At 32.7% G+C, this 17,464-nt stretch overlaps 1 protein-coding gene across 1 annotated transcript; it reads left to right on the forward strand.

Moving 5' to 3' along the window:
- Positions 1-5,863: 5,863 nt before the first annotated feature.
- Positions 5,864-7,828, forward strand: LOC115875915 (UDP-N-acetylhexosamine pyrophosphorylase-like). Its single transcript, XM_030891493.1, has 6 exons — positions 5,864-6,213; positions 6,260-6,422; positions 6,474-6,542; positions 6,608-6,808; positions 6,858-7,019; positions 7,076-7,828. Exons 1-6 carry the CDS (start codon positions 5,869-5,871, stop codon positions 7,693-7,695), a joined length of 1,560 nt encoding a protein of 519 aa, XP_030747353.1. The 5' UTR covers positions 5,864-5,868; the 3' UTR covers positions 7,696-7,828.
- The last annotated feature ends 9,636 nt before the right edge of the window (positions 7,829-17,464 follow it).

A 17,464-nucleotide genomic window follows, 5' to 3' on the forward strand; every position in this document is an offset into this window, starting at 1 on the left:
ACCAGCGTTGTTACAAGGGCAAAAATTTTTGTACTGTAAATGGTGTCGAAATTGTACTTTTTTAAGTGGGATTGTACATTTTTGGTGCAAAAATGTGGGGTCGTGTGATCTCTCTATTTACCTTTTTACCAAGTTTTGGTACGTAGGGTGCATCACACTCAGGGGGGTGACAGTGAACAGGAAAATTGGAAACAGTATTAGTGTCATTCCTGTCATTCTCCTCACGACAAGTATGGCCGCCTAGACAAGGACAGCATTGTTTTTGTCTAACTATTGTCTAACTTCACAGTTTAGAATTGACAGATTTCAGTTTCAGAGACAACTTCAGATTTGTTCTAGAACAAATTCGAAAATTGTGTCGAAAATATTCGACGCCATTTTAATTCATTCCGTTTAGTTTCGTTTTGGAAGTTCAATTTAATATTTCGGCTGAAATTTATAATTATAAAGGTAATAAAGTATATAAAATATATATTACATGAAGAATCCTGGAGAAAATGACGTTTCTGCCGTAGTAGGTATGTCCCATGTATATGAAAAATAGGTAGTAAATAAACACTGTTTTTACATTTTTTAGATGCAAGAAAATGGTGTTATAATCTCTTTGATCGGCGATTTTTTTGAAAATGGAAACAATTTACAGCAAGGTAAGATCATTTTTAACTATAGCCAACATCATTTATCTCCAATATGTGCGATTTATTGTCAATAATGCAATAAATCGGACTGATAATCTGATTATGTTATCCGACTAAAAGTCTCTTTTTGCTTCTTTTTGATTTATAAGCCAGGTCTCTTTGGGAATAATGGACGCTTTTTTAAACAGTATATTTATATTTTATACCTATTGATATTTTTAGATTGTTAATTTTAGTATAAAAAAATTTGTTTTTCTGTTTTCAGGTTTTTGTATAAGGCTCCCGTTTTCATGTCCCTGTGTCCGTTTTCTGTCCTTGAAGTCTGCGAATACGTGTGTTTATTTACAAATTACTGTAAGTCATGCTTATACCTTAACTAATTTACGTTAAAAGTACATATAATTAACTAATTGGTATTGAAACAATACAATCCTCTATATTTTTATGTTTATTTAGTCACGTTGTTCCATACTTCAAATAAATATATGTGAATAAATTATTTTTTGGTTTTATTTATGAAAAGAAAAAATACAAAATACATTTGAACTGAAAGAGGGCCCGCCATTGAATAACCGGAAACGGAAATGAAAATTAAGCCATCATGTCCTTATCATGTCAACCTGTCAATTGGAAAGTTAGTTCTCCAGACGACAACGAAGGCTTTCGGTGGCGTATCGTGTTTCCACGATTTAACACAGAGTTGACACTTCTTTCTAGTTAATTATTTTATGTCCACACTATCATAAAAACAGCGGAACGGCGTATTGACTTAGTAGAATTGCTGGAAATCGATTCAAGGTCGTTACGCCGATACACCGCCGCCGATCCGCTTTTTTTAGGATAATGTGGATGCACCCTCACAGAATTATACACCATATGCTGTCCTCCTTTCACGCAGTTGAGCAGCTCTGAACTGTTCAAGAACGCGATACTCTCCCTCCATTCAATTGAGTCATAAAGTTCAGAACTGGTTCCGCGCCATATGGAGGCACCAGGCTATCTCGCACAGCTCCTTTCAGAACCGTTCTGAGCAGCCCAGGGCGTAAAGATCTGGAACTTGAAATTCGCAAATGGAGGACAGCAATACAGAAGCTACAAAGAGCTTTTAATAGCATTGGTTAAATGGGAACTAATTGCGTGACGTCACGTTTGACCTCGGGACACAATAGATCTCTAAGGTCGCAGTGATTAGCCCCCCTCCTACTCACCGCATGGATATCAAACTTACGTTTGACATCCGTGCGGCTTGAACAGCATTTCAAGAGATGTATAATTCTGTGCCTCTGCTCCTAGCGACCTGCATTTCAAATCCACGCAACGCGTATCACCGTTCGTCTAAAAATATGTACGTGGGTTTAAGTTTGGGTTAGTTTGGGTTTGAGAAGTAAGAATTGTACATTTTTTCTTGCAATTGTACCTATGTACTCCTTGACTATCAAATGTACCCAAAATAGTACAATTGTACCTATTGTAACAACACTGATTATAACTCAATGCTACAAAACAAAGTTGTTTTGAGTATGGAGGGCTTTTAGACTCCATAGTTTTGAGTTTTGACTTTGACTGATTTTGACGTAATTTTTGACTTTTGACCCTTTTGACATTGACGCATAATATATTTGACCATAGAAAGCACAGATAGAAAGGATTAAGGGACAAAATAACCATAGCTCAATACTTTTACTTCCAAAATGATCCAAAGACAAAGACCCGGTACCGTTTTTTTTTCTGTGGTTCAATAGTCCGGCCAAAATAAAAATATGTGCGAAATCAACTATCAACTTATAACTTATTTCTTATCTAAAAAATCCGCCCATTGGTCACCTTTGGCTAAAGAAGAGCTAACTAACTTCTCTTAAAGTACGTCTACTGGATCTGTGTCTATGAAAGGAATGCGCACTCCACACTAGAACTCCACACTCCACTTCCACCCACTTATTACTACGTGCAAATTTGTCGAATCAGAGGTCGAATTTTATAGAAGTGTCTAGTCCTAGCAGTCAATTATTAAGCTTGACCAATCAGGTTGGTTAGCGTGGTTATTTGGAGTGTGTTAATTCATTTGTGTTTGTCAAAAACTCTAAAGCGGCCCTCACACGGTCAATAATATTGCCAATATTTTTTATTGTCAATGTTTTATCAATATTTGAAAGGTGGCCTGACACGGTCAATACATATATCAATATTAAGTTTTGTGCAGATATTAAGTGTGAATCATTTTGATATATGTAAGTGAGAAAAAATCGAGGAAAAAATTTATAAATGGCGTTGGATAAAAAAATAGATATCAAAGAAAAGGTTTGGCTAACTAAATCTTCTAGAGTACGTTAAGAAACAGAAGGCTATGATTGCGATCCCAAAACTGGTGAAAACAACGACGGCGATGTTCCGTCTCCGCCATGGTTACCAATAAACTAGTCAATTCTTGTCAATCATGCGACATAATGATCAATATATTGTCAATACGACTAGCTCCGCCTTTAATATTGTCGAGTATTTTCAGGGTCCCGAAAATCCATCAATATATTGAAAGTATTAAAATATGTACGCTCAAACGCTCAATAATATTGTCATTAATCCAAAATATTGACAATATTATTGATCGTGTGAGGGCCGCTTAACGTGATTGGTCGGGCTTAACAGTTGTCTGCTAGGGCTAGCCACAAGTGAATTTTATTGATGGGACGCGTCGTTTAATTTTTTACGAGAAACATCGATAGAATATCGTTTCCCCCTTTTTCCCACCATACGGATGCACCGTAGCCAAAGAGTAGATAAGACAAGAGACGACAGATCGCGCGGTACGCGGTACCCAGCGGTACCTTTCATGTTTGAGTGGTGGGGAGAGTGACCTCGTCTCGCTTGTCCCTTTAAATTTTCGTAATTTTTTCGCGGGAAATTTGAAATAGACTATTATTAAAAACTTTATCTATTTTTGCCGTAGCTACAGTACGGATAGACCAGATATAGAAGGGATACAAACCAAACCAAACCAAACCACTTCCATATCTCTGGGATAGACGGACTGTCTGGACTGTATCTCCTCTTCTCTTTGCTTTCGCCATAGGCTTTTGCTAAGCTGTTTATTTCTGTTATAGGATTGCCTTTTCTTTTGATCTGCTATTCTGTACTGTGGTTCTGTGTGGGTTCTGTATTGTGGGGTTTTGAAAGATGTCCAGTATTTTGAGAATAAAAAATATTGATGTTTTTTATTCCATTTATAAAAGAATAATCATAATTCATAATATATTTTTAAGATAAAACCCGCCTTAAATAAAAATAAGGATAAAATCTAAACCTAAAAAGGATAAAGTTAAAAACTTATCATTGAACATAAAAGCAGAATAAAAATGACAAAAATGCCAAATGATAGAAAAAATATAGTAAACCTTTGTTGTAAAGCTTTTTGTAAAGTGAATAACTTCATGCATAGCTACATTGTCTATTTCGTCTATTTTAACCGGACTACAGGCAAGCCCACGGCAAGCCGGCAAGCACAGCAGGCAAGGACTACAGAAAGTACAGAAACATTTTGGTCCTTAGACTAGGAAAGAGAGGGGACAGGTAACACGGCAGCTGAAAGTGAGGCAAGTTGTCACCAGTCGAAATTCTCCAATGGCGTAGCATCAGAAATTAGCTTGTAGCTAGACGGTACAAAATATTTATTAAAACGTAAACTAATATATCGTTCATCTTTGAGTAATGCATATACAATTTTGTATTTTATAGGCTCACCTTTATAATATTAGAATATCTAAGTCCATAATGCAAAATTTATTTAACAGTCACAGTGAACTGATTATCAAGACAATTATTTAATTATTAACGTGTGTATAATGTATAATTAAATAAAAAATAATGTAATAACATATGTTTTAAACGTGTATATACATATATACTGTATGATCGAAAAAAACGGCGTCTTGTTTGTTTGGAAATGACAATTTCACAAATGAATATTAAAAATTACATTATTCATTGAATCCGTAAGCAAGTGTGAAGGGAATTGAGTAGATTCATTATTATACCGTATAATCGAAAAAAAACGACGTCCAGTTGGCTTGTAAATTACGATCGATGATATTCCCCATATAATTCTACATATAAAATGAAATAAAAACTATACAAAACGACATCGAAAAAAGACGGCGTCAGCGATAGCTATGAAATGAAGATCGCTGTCATTTTATATGTAAAATTATATGGGGAATGTCGTCGATCGTCATTTACAAGCCAACTGGACGTCGTTTTTTTCGACCATACGGTATAATAATGAATCTAGTCATTCCCCTTCACAATTGCGTACGGATTCAATGAATAATGTAATTTTTAATATTTGTTACCTTCAATCATAAGAATATCCTAATTTTCCACAAAAAAATAAACAATTCTAGAAGCTTTGTGTTATTTTATTTATTTTTAAATTTTTATTAATTACTCATTGAGACTATTATTATACACCTAAATTTGCAAATTTTTTGAAAGAATATTTAAAAAAATATATGTAGTAACAAGTAGCCCACCACAAGTTTGTCCACCCCCAGCAAATGTTGGCATGTAAATTTAAGTTTTATATAACAACTATACATATAGATTTTTTATCACTAGAATTTTTAATTTTTTTTTATAGTTTACAATTATTTTTCATATTTGATAACAATACTTTATACATTTTTTTACATGTAAAATATATAAAAAAAGTTTATTGCAGAAATTGTATTTCTCTGATTATAATTCCCTACGCCACTGGAGAAATCCATGCTGAGTAGCATTATTTATAGTTTCAAACATTATTATAATAAAGGATATTGAAAATACTACTTGGAATTATTAAAAATAGTTTGGTTTGGATGTGGTACAAAACATATTAAAAGCATTTTCCATATTTTTACTGCTATAATGAAAAAATGTACATTTTATGACCACATAACAAAAGTTGTGTATCGATTTTTACCTGTGAAATGTAATTCCAGCCACTTTTTTCTCGCTCCGGCCTTTGCAGCCATATGCTGAACATCTCACCATACTAAACAATACACTTTATAAATTTAAAATAAAACAGTTGTCACAAAAAACATAAGAATTCTCTCGGTGTCACCTCGAAATCTTGTCACCAAAGTATGGTCGCCGATCGAATTTTGGCCTCACTAACCGATCACGGGAGAATATGCGTGTTAGCCGTCCCCTCTTTTTCCAAGTTTTGGTCACATGACATATTTGTTTTATTTTGATGAGTTGTCATCAGTTGTCATTTAATGTCAAAATTTTATCTAACCTCTTTTTCATTTCCATAAAATTTACAGCCTTCAAAATAGGTTTCTTTGGAGTATTAAAACACTTTTTGTTACCAAAAAGGATGGAGGATTATGAAGAAATTAAGAAACTCCTGGAGGAAAATAATCAAGCTCATGTACTTAAATACTGGAACGAATTGTCAGAGGAACAACAAAAGGAGTTTCTACTACATTTAAAAAGTTTTAATTTCAAAGATGCCTGCATGCTGTGGGATAAAATACAAGAGAATGAAAAAACTGATAAAGAAGATAATAATGATATTCTTCCTGTAGAAGCACAGGTACTTTCCCAAAGCTTTATTATTATTTTTTAAAGTAGTGTTTTAGGTAGAAAAAGATTTTTCAAATGATGATATCGAAGAATACAGAACAGTAGGGTTGGAAGAAATAGGTAACGGTAAAGTTGCAGTCATAGTGTTAGCTGGAGGACAAGGTACAAGATTGGGAATGTCTTATCCAAAAGGAATGTGCCCAACCGGTATTCCCTCAGGTTAATAATGACTTTTATTTTACTTTAGAAATTTTACATTTAGAATTGTAGGGAAAACGCTTTTTCAGTTGCAAGCTGAAAGAATATTAAGACTTCAAGAAATAGTTAAAGAAAGAATAGGTAGGTATATGCTTAGGTTTCAATTTGTTCTATAAACAAATATTATAAGTTACTTTTTGTTGCAGGTAAAGAAAGTATTATTTATTGGTATTTTATGACAAGTGAACCCACACATATGTTAACTGAAAAATTCTTAGAACAGAATCAGTATTTTAAGCTAAAAAAAGAAAATGTAAAATTATTTAAGCAAGGTTTAGTTCCTTGCTTTGATATGGAAGGAAAATTTATATTAGAAGAAAAAGATGGCATTGCATTGTCTCCTGATGGTATGTCACTTCATCTGCCTAATGATTTCATATATAACATTATTTATAGGTAATGGTGGATTATATAAAGCGTTAAAACAACATGGTATCTTGGATGATATGGATGAAAAAGGAATTAAATTTGTTCATGTTCATAGTGTAGATAATATTTTAATAAAAGTAGCTGATCCAGTGTTTATTGGCAAATGTATAAAAGATAAAGTAGATTGTGGTATGTCATTGTAACAAATACTTAAAACTATATGGTAACAAATAATTTTGTTTTAGGATTTAAAGTAATAAAAAAAATTGATCCTAATGAGCCTCTAGGAGTGGTTGTAAGAGTAAATAATAAACTAAAGGTTGTGGAATATAGTGAACTACCAATTAATATGGCAACTTTAGAACATCCTTCTGGTAATGGTTTATTATTTAACAGTGGCAATATATGCAATCACTTTTTTACTGTTGATTTTCTAAAACTAATAGTTGATGAGCACGAGAAAGATTTAAAGGTCCACAGAGCAAATAAAATAATAACACAAATTGGCCCTGATGGTGATAAAATAAGGCCAATACAGCCAAATTGTATAAAAGTGGAAAAATTTATATTTGATGTCATAAGTTACAGTCAGAATTTTTTGGCATGGCAGACAGAGAGAGTAGAGGAATTCTCCCCTATAAAAAATAGTGATTTATCTAAGAAAGACTGTTTTAATACAGCTAAAATAGACTTGTTATCGTTACACAAATCCTGGGTAGAAAAGAAAGGAGGCATATGTAAAGGAATAGGATTGGAAGTTTCGCCATTGGCATCATATGGGGGTGAAGGACTTGAGTTTGTTAAAGGAAAGGAATTCTGTGAAGAAGATGTTATTTTTAGCAAAGCAGAGAAACAAAATAGTTAAGACTACTTAAAAGTATTAAATTAATTCCTTTTTTTGAAGTATTTTTTACAAAATCAAATTTTGTTATTAATTTATTTTCTTTGAGTATGTATATATATATTGTTTTATTAATAAATTTTTAAGAATATGGGTACTTAAATTTTTCTCTTTTTTTAAGATAAGTGAAGAGTATATACTCTCAAGTTATGAGAGTATATTAGTTATTTATTGTGATATATGAAATTAAATGAAATAAAAAATATTTTGCCATTCCAGAGGCGATTCTAGGAAATAAGACAAATATATATTTTTGTATACATATTTTTTATTATCTTCTGAATTTTGTACATAAAGCCTTACTCTACTTTTGTAAGATAAGAAATATTTCTCACTTTTCTTTTCACAAATATCACTTGCTAATATATAATTTTATATTTTGTGCCCCTAAAACTGGGCTTGCATTGATCAAAAATCTCACTGAAGAGCAAGTTTGAAAGAAAAAACAGTCGAAAATTTATATCTTGGCAAGTAATTATTGTGTGATCTTTTAAAAGTAGCTTTAAGTTTAAATATATTGCATTTAAGGATAATATAAATACATCTAAATTATTGTTTAGAATATGAGATAATTTTTATTAAGGGAAATACCTATATTCGTTTTCCTGTAGGACAATATTTTGTACTTGTAGCTTTCTACACTTAAATATCTACTTGTTCACTTTCATATTTATATCTTTTAAAAAATTAAAGAACTTACTTTTCAGAAAGCTACAAAATCAAATACTAATTGTGTCACTTGAACATATATTATAAGAATATCCTCTTTTGACAGTAAATTTATTTCATTATTAGATATTTACTTTCTAAAATGTCTATTTCATTCTATATGTCATTAGTTTAATTCAATCTACTCATTTTTGCACCAAAATATGTTTTGAACACTGTTTTTATTCCTAAAGTATGCCCCCAAAATTATTGTGTTTTCTCGTTTTGGAGCATATTTTGGAGATTCTATCACAAAAAATTTGGCTATCGCGGACACATTCTTCTATACCATTACCTTTTCCTTAAAGTGAATATTATAGTAATCCCAATATAGCTTCTTCATATTGTATTTTTCTAGTTTTTTAAACGGCCAAACTTTTACGAATATTAATATTATGTACTATATGATCGAAAAAAAAACGGCGTCAGCGATGGCTATGATATGAAGATTGCTGTCATTTTATATGTAAAATTATATGGGGAATGGCAACGATCGTCATTTCCAAGCCAACTGGACGCCGTTTTTTTTTCGATCATACGGTATATACTTGTTTTATCTCTTAAAATGTTTTTTATTATATTATCTTGTAATTACATTAAAGATCATTTTTTAACACACATAAAACTGTTTATTTTGTTGAACTAATATTTATTCAGATAGTCTTATGTGTAATTTATTTGTATTGTCAATCTATTCAAGTACCGCAATAAAAATACATTTTAACTCGTCATTCGCCACTCACCTAATATTACTTTTTTTACAGGATGTCCCAGAAATAAGTGCAAGTATTTTAAGGGCTGGTAGATCTCGATAAAAGAAACATATTTTCCCTTTATCGTTTTTCAAATAAGTTCAAAATAGCGAAGTTAAATGATTTTTTGCTAAAATTTTGAGAACCACCACTGGATCTTTTCTGGATTTTCTTTCTTGTAAATTTAATCTAATACCTATGTTGCCTTGCATATTATCAAGAAATTATGATTTTTAACTAAAGACTAAAAAAATTCCAAAATATAAAACCTCTTAGGCGTGTTTCTGGGGTTGAACTATACTACCAATTAAAATACTTGCATTTATTTCTGGGACACCCTGTATATGTGATAAATCTGATAAGATCTGAAGTTATATTATTTATCATATCTGATAGTATACGCGGTGTCCCAATAATATTCCGTGGACATAGAACTATTACGTATTTTTGGAATCAAAATAAGTTTATTGGGCACAATTTACCTCTACAGAAAAGTTTATTGTTTGTCCGTTAGAGGGCATCAAATAAAAAAAAAACATATTTTCAGATATTTTAAGAACCATTATCCCAATTTGAATGATTTTAGGTGTGTTTTGCTAAGTGCTTTAACATTTGATTTTCACAAAAATCAAGAAAAAGTACGGGAAGGGTGAAAAGTACCCCCACCCCTACATAAATTTTAGCATAAATATTTTCCAACTCAACTGACGACACCGATTTTTCTTCGTAATGGTCCTTCTAGTATTTACTACATTTTTTGTCTCTTTTAAAAAAATGCCACCGTGCATACTTTTTGAGGAAAGAAAATATTTTTCCGAAGCTGTTTTCCAAAAAAAAAAATTTTTTGTCACATCAAGCTATGGAGGCAAATAAAATCTACTACGCAGGAACAATCGAGTTGGCGAAAATATTAAATTTTATGTTATTACCACAAATTACATTTGACAATAAACTTCATAAAAAGCTTAAAAAATTAATAAATTTTAAATTAATTAACGTTCGGGTTTAATTTTATTGATATCCTCTAACGGACAAACGAAGCACTTTTGTATAATGGTAAATTGTGTTCAATTAACTTATTTTTATTCAAATAACACGTACTTGTTCCATATCCACGGAATATTGGAACTCTCTGTATATTTTATAGGTCTGCTTTGGAAAAATAAATCTCCAAAAAAGTTTTTCTCAAAAACTATACGATGTGGCGTTTTTATAAGAGTCAAAAAATGTAGCAAATACTAGAAGGACCATTTTACGAAAAAAAAATCGGTCGTCGGTTGAGTTGGAAAATATTTACAGTATCGGACAAAATTAGAGCAACTATAGAAAAATGTGAATTTAACTCCCATCATTTATTTGAATAGGTTTATTTATTTTTGCAATGGAATGTTTCTTTTAACTAAAACATTTCGATTATTTGTTGACTTAAATGTATTCCTTATCGGTAATTTTGCATTTTTTCAAATATGTTGATGAAATTCTTGGACAAAATTAGAGCAACTTGATCTTTACGCAGTGTTAGTTTTCTGAGTGTTGATACAAGTAACCATTTTGCTCTGTAGAATGCCTCGGGGTATACATTATTCAATTGACTTGAAACAACGCATCGTTGACGCCTACAAAGGTGGCATGTCGCAGGCAGACATATCAACAAGGTTTTTGGTCAAAAAAGATATTGTTTCGAAGACAATTAAAAATTTCCGGAATCGCGGTCGTGTAGTTAATTTAAAACGAGGTGGCCGACATAGAAAAACCGACAAACATTTTGATCGTCGCATTAAACGGTTGGTTCAAAGGGAGCCGAAAATGTCAGCTCAACAAGTATTGGCCAATTTGGGGGAACCAGAGGTTTCTTCCAGGACCATTCAGCGACGCCTAGTTGAAGCTGGTCTCAAGGCTAGAAGACCTGCTAAGAAACCGTTATTGTCAAAGAAAAACCGGGATGCGAGACTACTGTTCGCTACCTTTCATCGTCAGTGAACCGCCCGAGAGTGGAAGAAGGTGCTGTTCTCAGACGAATCAAAATTTTGCATTTTTGGGAGTGATGGTGCTAGATGGGTACGTCGTCCAGAAGGCAAAAGGCTACACCCAAAATACGTAAATCCCTCGGTTAAACGTGGAGGAGGAAATATAATGGTTTGGGCATCGACGTGACCAGACATTTTAAAAAGGGGGGGCCAAAGTTAAAGATTATGAACCGGAGAAAAAAATAGCGCGAAATTTTTTTTATACGAGCGTGCGCAAAGTAACATTTCCCGCACGCAGAAAATTGATTTTCCCGGTTTTCCAAGGGTTTTTTTTGTGGGTTTTCGTTTGAGGTCTTTTTTCATCTATTATTTAGTCTGATTAGGGGGGGGCCATGCCCCCCCCCCCCCTTGGGCACGCCTATGGGTTTGGGGTTGTTTCTCTTCCTACGGTATGGGTCCATTATACAAAATATGTGGAAAATGGACCGATTTGTATACCGCAATATTCTTGAAAATGTTATGTGGCCTTATGCAAAATGGGAAATGCCACCTTAAATTCATATACCAACATGACAATGATCCAAAACACACAGCGAAAATTGTTAAACAGTGGTTTAATGATAATAATGTTCGAGTCTTAAAGTGGCCCCCACAATCACCTGACCTCAACCCCATTGAAAATTTGTGGGAAATAGTAGAAAAGAAGATTCGTTCAAAAAATATCTCAAATTGTGATAGTTTGTATCAAGAAATTGAAAATGCTTGGATGTCAATGGATGCTGACGTCATTTCAAATTTAATTGATTCAATGCTCAAGAGGTGTGAAGCTGTGATAGCAAATAAAGGGTACTGGACAAAATATTGATAATGCGGCCTTTTTGATACTTAAATTTAGTTTGTATTCTTAATAGCATGGAAAAAAATAAAAGTTGCTTTAATTTTGTCGCAGTAAAAAAAAAAGGATTATTGGAATTTATTATTTTTTTAAAGAAACAATAGGAAATAAAGATTTGTTAGTATTTTCTTGTTTCATTTGTAAATCGTGTTTTAGAGTAGTAGTTTCAAATTCATATTACAAAATAATTTGCCTTAAGTGGAAAAAATCATAAAGTTGCTCTAATTTTGTCCGATACTGTATATTAAAATTTATGCAAGCGTGGGGTATATAGTTTTCTCCCTTCCCGTGCTTTTTCTTGATTTTTGTGAAAGTCAAATGTCAAAGCACTTAGCAAAACATCCAGAATCTCATTCAAGTCGGAATAACGGTTCTTAAAATATCTGAAAAAATGTGTTTATTTTCTTAAAGTTTGATGTGTTCTAGTGGACAAACGAAGCACTTTTATATAGAGGTAAATTGCGAACTTATTTTGATTCAAAAAATACGTAGTAGTTCATAAATGTGTAAATACTATATCACAGTTGACGTTAGGTGTGAATATGAATTTATCGATACGCTCAAACCTTTGGCTCAAACGTTCAATACACCGGGTGGAAATGAAATCGTAGCACCTATCGCGCCATTCCGTATGTAATTATTCTTTCAAAATACTATAATTCATCATTCACATTTACCATTAGAATATAATTTTGATCCTTTCAGATTAAAATAGCTTGAAAATGGGCCCAAGCGTAGAATTTTAAATGACTACGCTGAATATTTAATGTAATTAAATTTGACTATCATACATAGTAAAATTATATTATGATATAATATATCCAAGAAAAATTTCGAGATGATACAGACTTAATATTAACCCCCTTTGTGCCATAAAATTGATATTGATGAAGATTGTAAAGGAAAAATACTGAGCTATACGTCAGCGAATCCTGGATTAAATATATTAAGCTATAGGCTTAATACTTTTTGTAACTCGGGATAAATTCTTTTCTTCTTCAATGGACGAGTTAAAATGTATTTTTAACACTTGGTTCAAAATTTAGCAAGGTTTATATTGGTTTATATTAGAGACTAACAACCAGTAAATGGCAGGCAACACAAACCTTAAATTTTGTTGTAACTGTAACACCTAGTTCTCTCTGAACACCTAGTACATATTCTGATGTGAGGACTTAGGTACGTTCAGAGTCACTCAGTGGTGACAGGTAGAGTGTTCTTTTTGTCCTACTTTTAACAAGCTATTTTTTTGCAGAAAAATCATTTATCAAAAAAAGTAGGTAGTTGTATAGGGTTTTCATAAGTTTTAACACATAGCACTAAAAATGTCATACGCTGTCAAACGTCACAGCAGGACACTCATATCAAAAGTGTATTAAGCCAAGAATACATCTAGTAAATGTTACCGTTCGTTACCATAAGTTCCATCGGATACAATTTCCAGAATTGCAATACATTTGAACGAAAAAAAGAATTTGAAGATCATGTATAATTTGTTTTTTTATAAAATCAGAAAAATGTGTTATCGAATATACAGGATGTTCCATTTAAAAAATATAGTTCGTGACTGACCCAATCTCAACCGAGCTCAGTTACTTCCTATTTCCTATGTTATGCATAGTAAGTATAAAAGACTATAACTGAGAAAGATTTCCTCTCCTGCATGCGAACGAATGGTAACATTCATCAGCTGTATCTATTACCTGCCTTTTACTGGCCCTTAAGGCAGATTCTGACAACTCGTCTACTTGGCAAGTACGCCAATACTTGCGTACTTCGCAAGTATCCTATCTTTTGTAATAAACAACATTTTTTTGCAACAAGCTTGGTTTGGTGCCGCAACGAGTGACAAATAATTGCACAAGTAAACTGCTCACACGACATGGCACGTATACAGAGAAGACCAGGCTACTAGTAACATAGCAAGTTGCCGGACGAATTTACGTTTACCCGTTTTGCGTTCGTACTCGAGATTCACTGCCGGCTAGTTGGCTGGTCAGGCAGTATGCAAATGCAGTTGTGCTTGGACGGGTCGGTCATGACAGACAGGAATACGACTCGAGGAGTGCCGAGTATTTATTATTTTCATTTTAAGTGTTTACCTTCACTTAAGGTAACATTTAAAATGAAAATACTTAAATATTTATTATTTGAGTGTGTTTACAAGCCAAAACTAAAAATAAATAAATTCTCTAAACCCAAAAAAAAACTAAAATATTACTCTAAATAAAAAATTTAGAGTAATATTAGAATTATAACAAGCGTTCAAAAAGACCATCTTCTTGTGCTAGACAGAAGCCTAGGCGGTCGTAAAATCCCCGTCTGACATTGGCTAACATATTAGGGCTAATAGTTTGCAAAGCCTCTCGTATTTTTACTTGAAGCTCATCCAGATTATTAGCCCTATTATGACCATACACTTTGGATTTTACATAACCCCACAAAAATAAGTCATTGGGAGAAAGATCTGGTGATCTAGCGGGCCACAAAATAGTTCCATATCCACTAATTAAACGGTTGGGAAAAGTATTGTTCAAATATTCGTGAACACTACGGGCATTGTGGGCAGGACAACCACCTCAGCAATTCGATTACTTGAAAACGTGGGATTTTGATCCGCGGTAGCACAAATGAACACTTGCTTTAACTCCTGTTCTTCATTAATCAACACATCAGGCTTTTTGTGTTTTTGTGGGAACACGCACCCATGTGTTTTAAAATTATTAATAACTCTTGATACAGTAGGTAAAGATGGAATTGGCCTGTTTAAAAAAGTTTGTGGAAAAATTGTTTGTATATCCCGATAAGACCTATTTTGGAAATACCGTTTTACAATTTGAATTTCGTCACGAACTTCGTAAACATCTATAATTTTACTTAAAAAATAAATTTTACACGAGAGCTGTCGCGAGAATCTATGTATTCGTTTTGGCTATTAAAACACGAATAAGTACAAATTCTGAAACATTCTTATTACATATTTACCTATTTTTATTTTATCGCATTTTTTCGCCTGCTTTTTATCCGGCGGACGGGTATACGCTAATTCGTCCGGTTCTGCCTATGTTACTACTACGGTGGTCCGGTCTGTATACCCGCCTTTAAGGCGGACTCTGACGACTCGTGTACTTGTTCAAACATTTCTTATTGGCATATACTTGCCATGTCATCTGAGCGGTTTGCTTTTATTTGTCACCCGCCGCGCCGCGCCGCGTTAGCGCCAAACTTATTGCAGAAAAATGTTGTTTACAAAGAGTATACTTGCCAAGTACGCAAATATTGGCGTACTTGTCAAGTACACGAGTTGCCAGAATCTGGTTGCCTTTAGACTATATTACTTTATTCATAAAAGTTGGTCGATTCATTATCACTTAACCATGACGGATATGCTGCATATAACTCTTATTCTTTCAGCTTTACCAAATACTATTATTTATTATACGCTCTAAGAGTCTCGTCTCGCATCAAAATTGGGTCCGTGTATGAGGCAGCCTCATAGTTAGACTCGATTTTGAAGTGAGACGGGACTTCTAGAATATAATATTCTTTGGATTTACTTATTCTGCACGTATCATATAATAAAAATACTTTTTTTCAGAGGCAATACAATTCTGTTGCTTCCTCTATTAGCAGTAGTAGCATTTTCTGACTTATTCTAAATCTATAATAAATTTATAATCTACAAGTTGTTTATATATATTCCTAATTATTACTTTTACATTTACTTTTAATCTACACTTTACAACCTCATATTATTTTATAAATATAAGTATGCACAACCTTGAGTAGAGCATTTCTGTATTTTTATAATAGTTCCGTGTTATTTACATATACCTCGATTGGAAGTAAACATTAATAGTCCATATATTATATTAAATGGAGAGACAGAATATATTGCTCAATAATTGGCGGACCGAAAGAGAGGTTGCTATGCATCGTTAAATGTGATCCGTTCGAATATTATAAATCTTATTGAAGTTGAAACTAAACAGTAAGTTACTTTGATAATCGCGATATTTTAGGGAGAGAGAGGTCCTTCTCATGAGAAACATTTACTCAAAAATAATATTTTTTAAATTGTGAACTATATAAAAATTATAGTGATTGATTAAACAAGGCACTATTCTAACTTATTTCGACCACCAAAATTATTCACAATAAACGAATTTACAGAATAAAATTTCAGCTAATTTAAGACAGTGTGATTTTGAGCAAAGATTTTGAGTTAGTTCAATATAGTATATTTGTGAGTCTTTTTTAATTGGAGAGTTTACCAAGCTAAATCGAACACAAAATTGAAAAGAAAATATATTCTGTTCAAAGAGGGAATACATGACAGCTACTGTTGCCGTTTTCTATTTCATTAATAACGACATATTCAATATTAATTTTATTTACTTTACAAGGTCTTGCCATGCGTTATTTTTTGGTTTTTTAATAATACGAAGAATGTTTAACATCCCATAATATAGACAAATTTTCATATTCTCCAATTAATAATAACGTAGACTCATTGATCCACTCCATAATTTTAATAAAGAAATCGAAAAAAAATCACGAACGCAGACAAAACAAATTGCCGGTGCAAACTGAGCATTCGCGCACACTAAAATCCTTTTGAACACGGACCAAAAACCGACACCAGACGGCTCACGTTCGCGGCAGCTCGCCCACATACCGATTCAGAGTGAGCGTGCGCGCACAGCCGTTTACACTTGAGCATTCGCGAAGGATCAGTGCGTGCGTGCTCAAGTCTAAACCTGTGTCTAAACGCACCATTAGACGATCAAATCTATTTTTCCAAGGCTCCTTGACAAAAAATTAGTTTTTTTTTAACACAGCCAAGGCACACTAGATTGAAATGTAAAATACGATATTTTTAAGCAAAAATATCAAAAACTGACATATGATAATAAATTAAAGCTTCATTCTGAACCTCGAAATTAGAGGAATAAATTAGTGGTTTCAATTATACTTTATATTTAAGAGTATATGATGATCATTCACAATGTCTAAAAAATACAATTAAAATTAATAGAATATCCTAGCAACAGCTTGCGGTAAGTCAGTTGTATCCATAAAGAAAGCCTAATAATTAGTTTATAAAACAATAAACTTTTGAACGCGTCAATCAATCCTCATTTATGTCATGTACTAACGTACCAAATATCGTTTATTTATCTGAAAAAATAAAGAAGTTATAGGAGTGAGCCACTTTTGGGAAACACCCGATATATTTTAATTTATTCAGTCATCATTGATAACGTACTTTTCAACTTTCAAAATAGCAAGTGGTTGTATCTGGCAGTCAAAATAAGTTAGCATAATATATTTATAGCTTTTATCATGAAAGTTATCAGTAAAAGTTAAATTTTAAACAAATATGTACCGGGTAGCCAACTAAAAATAGA

Source organism: Sitophilus oryzae, unplaced genomic scaffold (genome assembly GCF_002938485.1).
Source record: "Sitophilus oryzae breed Bouriz unplaced genomic scaffold, Soryzae_2.0 scaffold_1396_pilon_pilon, whole genome shotgun sequence".
Taxonomy (NCBI): Eukaryota; Metazoa; Arthropoda; class Insecta; order Coleoptera; family Curculionidae; genus Sitophilus; species Sitophilus oryzae.

What these genes read in the sequence shown, in the direction of transcription:
- LOC115875915 (XM_030891493.1), top strand. Translation starts at nt 5,869, where the DNA reads ATGAGTTGTCATCAGTTGTCATTTAATGTCAAAATTTTATCTAACCTC. An exon ending in TTCTTCCTGTAGAAGCACAG is followed by an intron (nt 6,214 to 6,259) that starts GTACTTTCCCAA and finishes GTAGTGTTTTAG; the next exon opens with GTAGAAAAAGATTTTTCAAA. An exon ending in AAAAGATAAAGTAGATTGTG is followed by an intron (nt 7,020 to 7,075) that starts GTATGTCATTGT and finishes ATTTTGTTTTAG; the next exon opens with GATTTAAAGTAATAAAAAAA.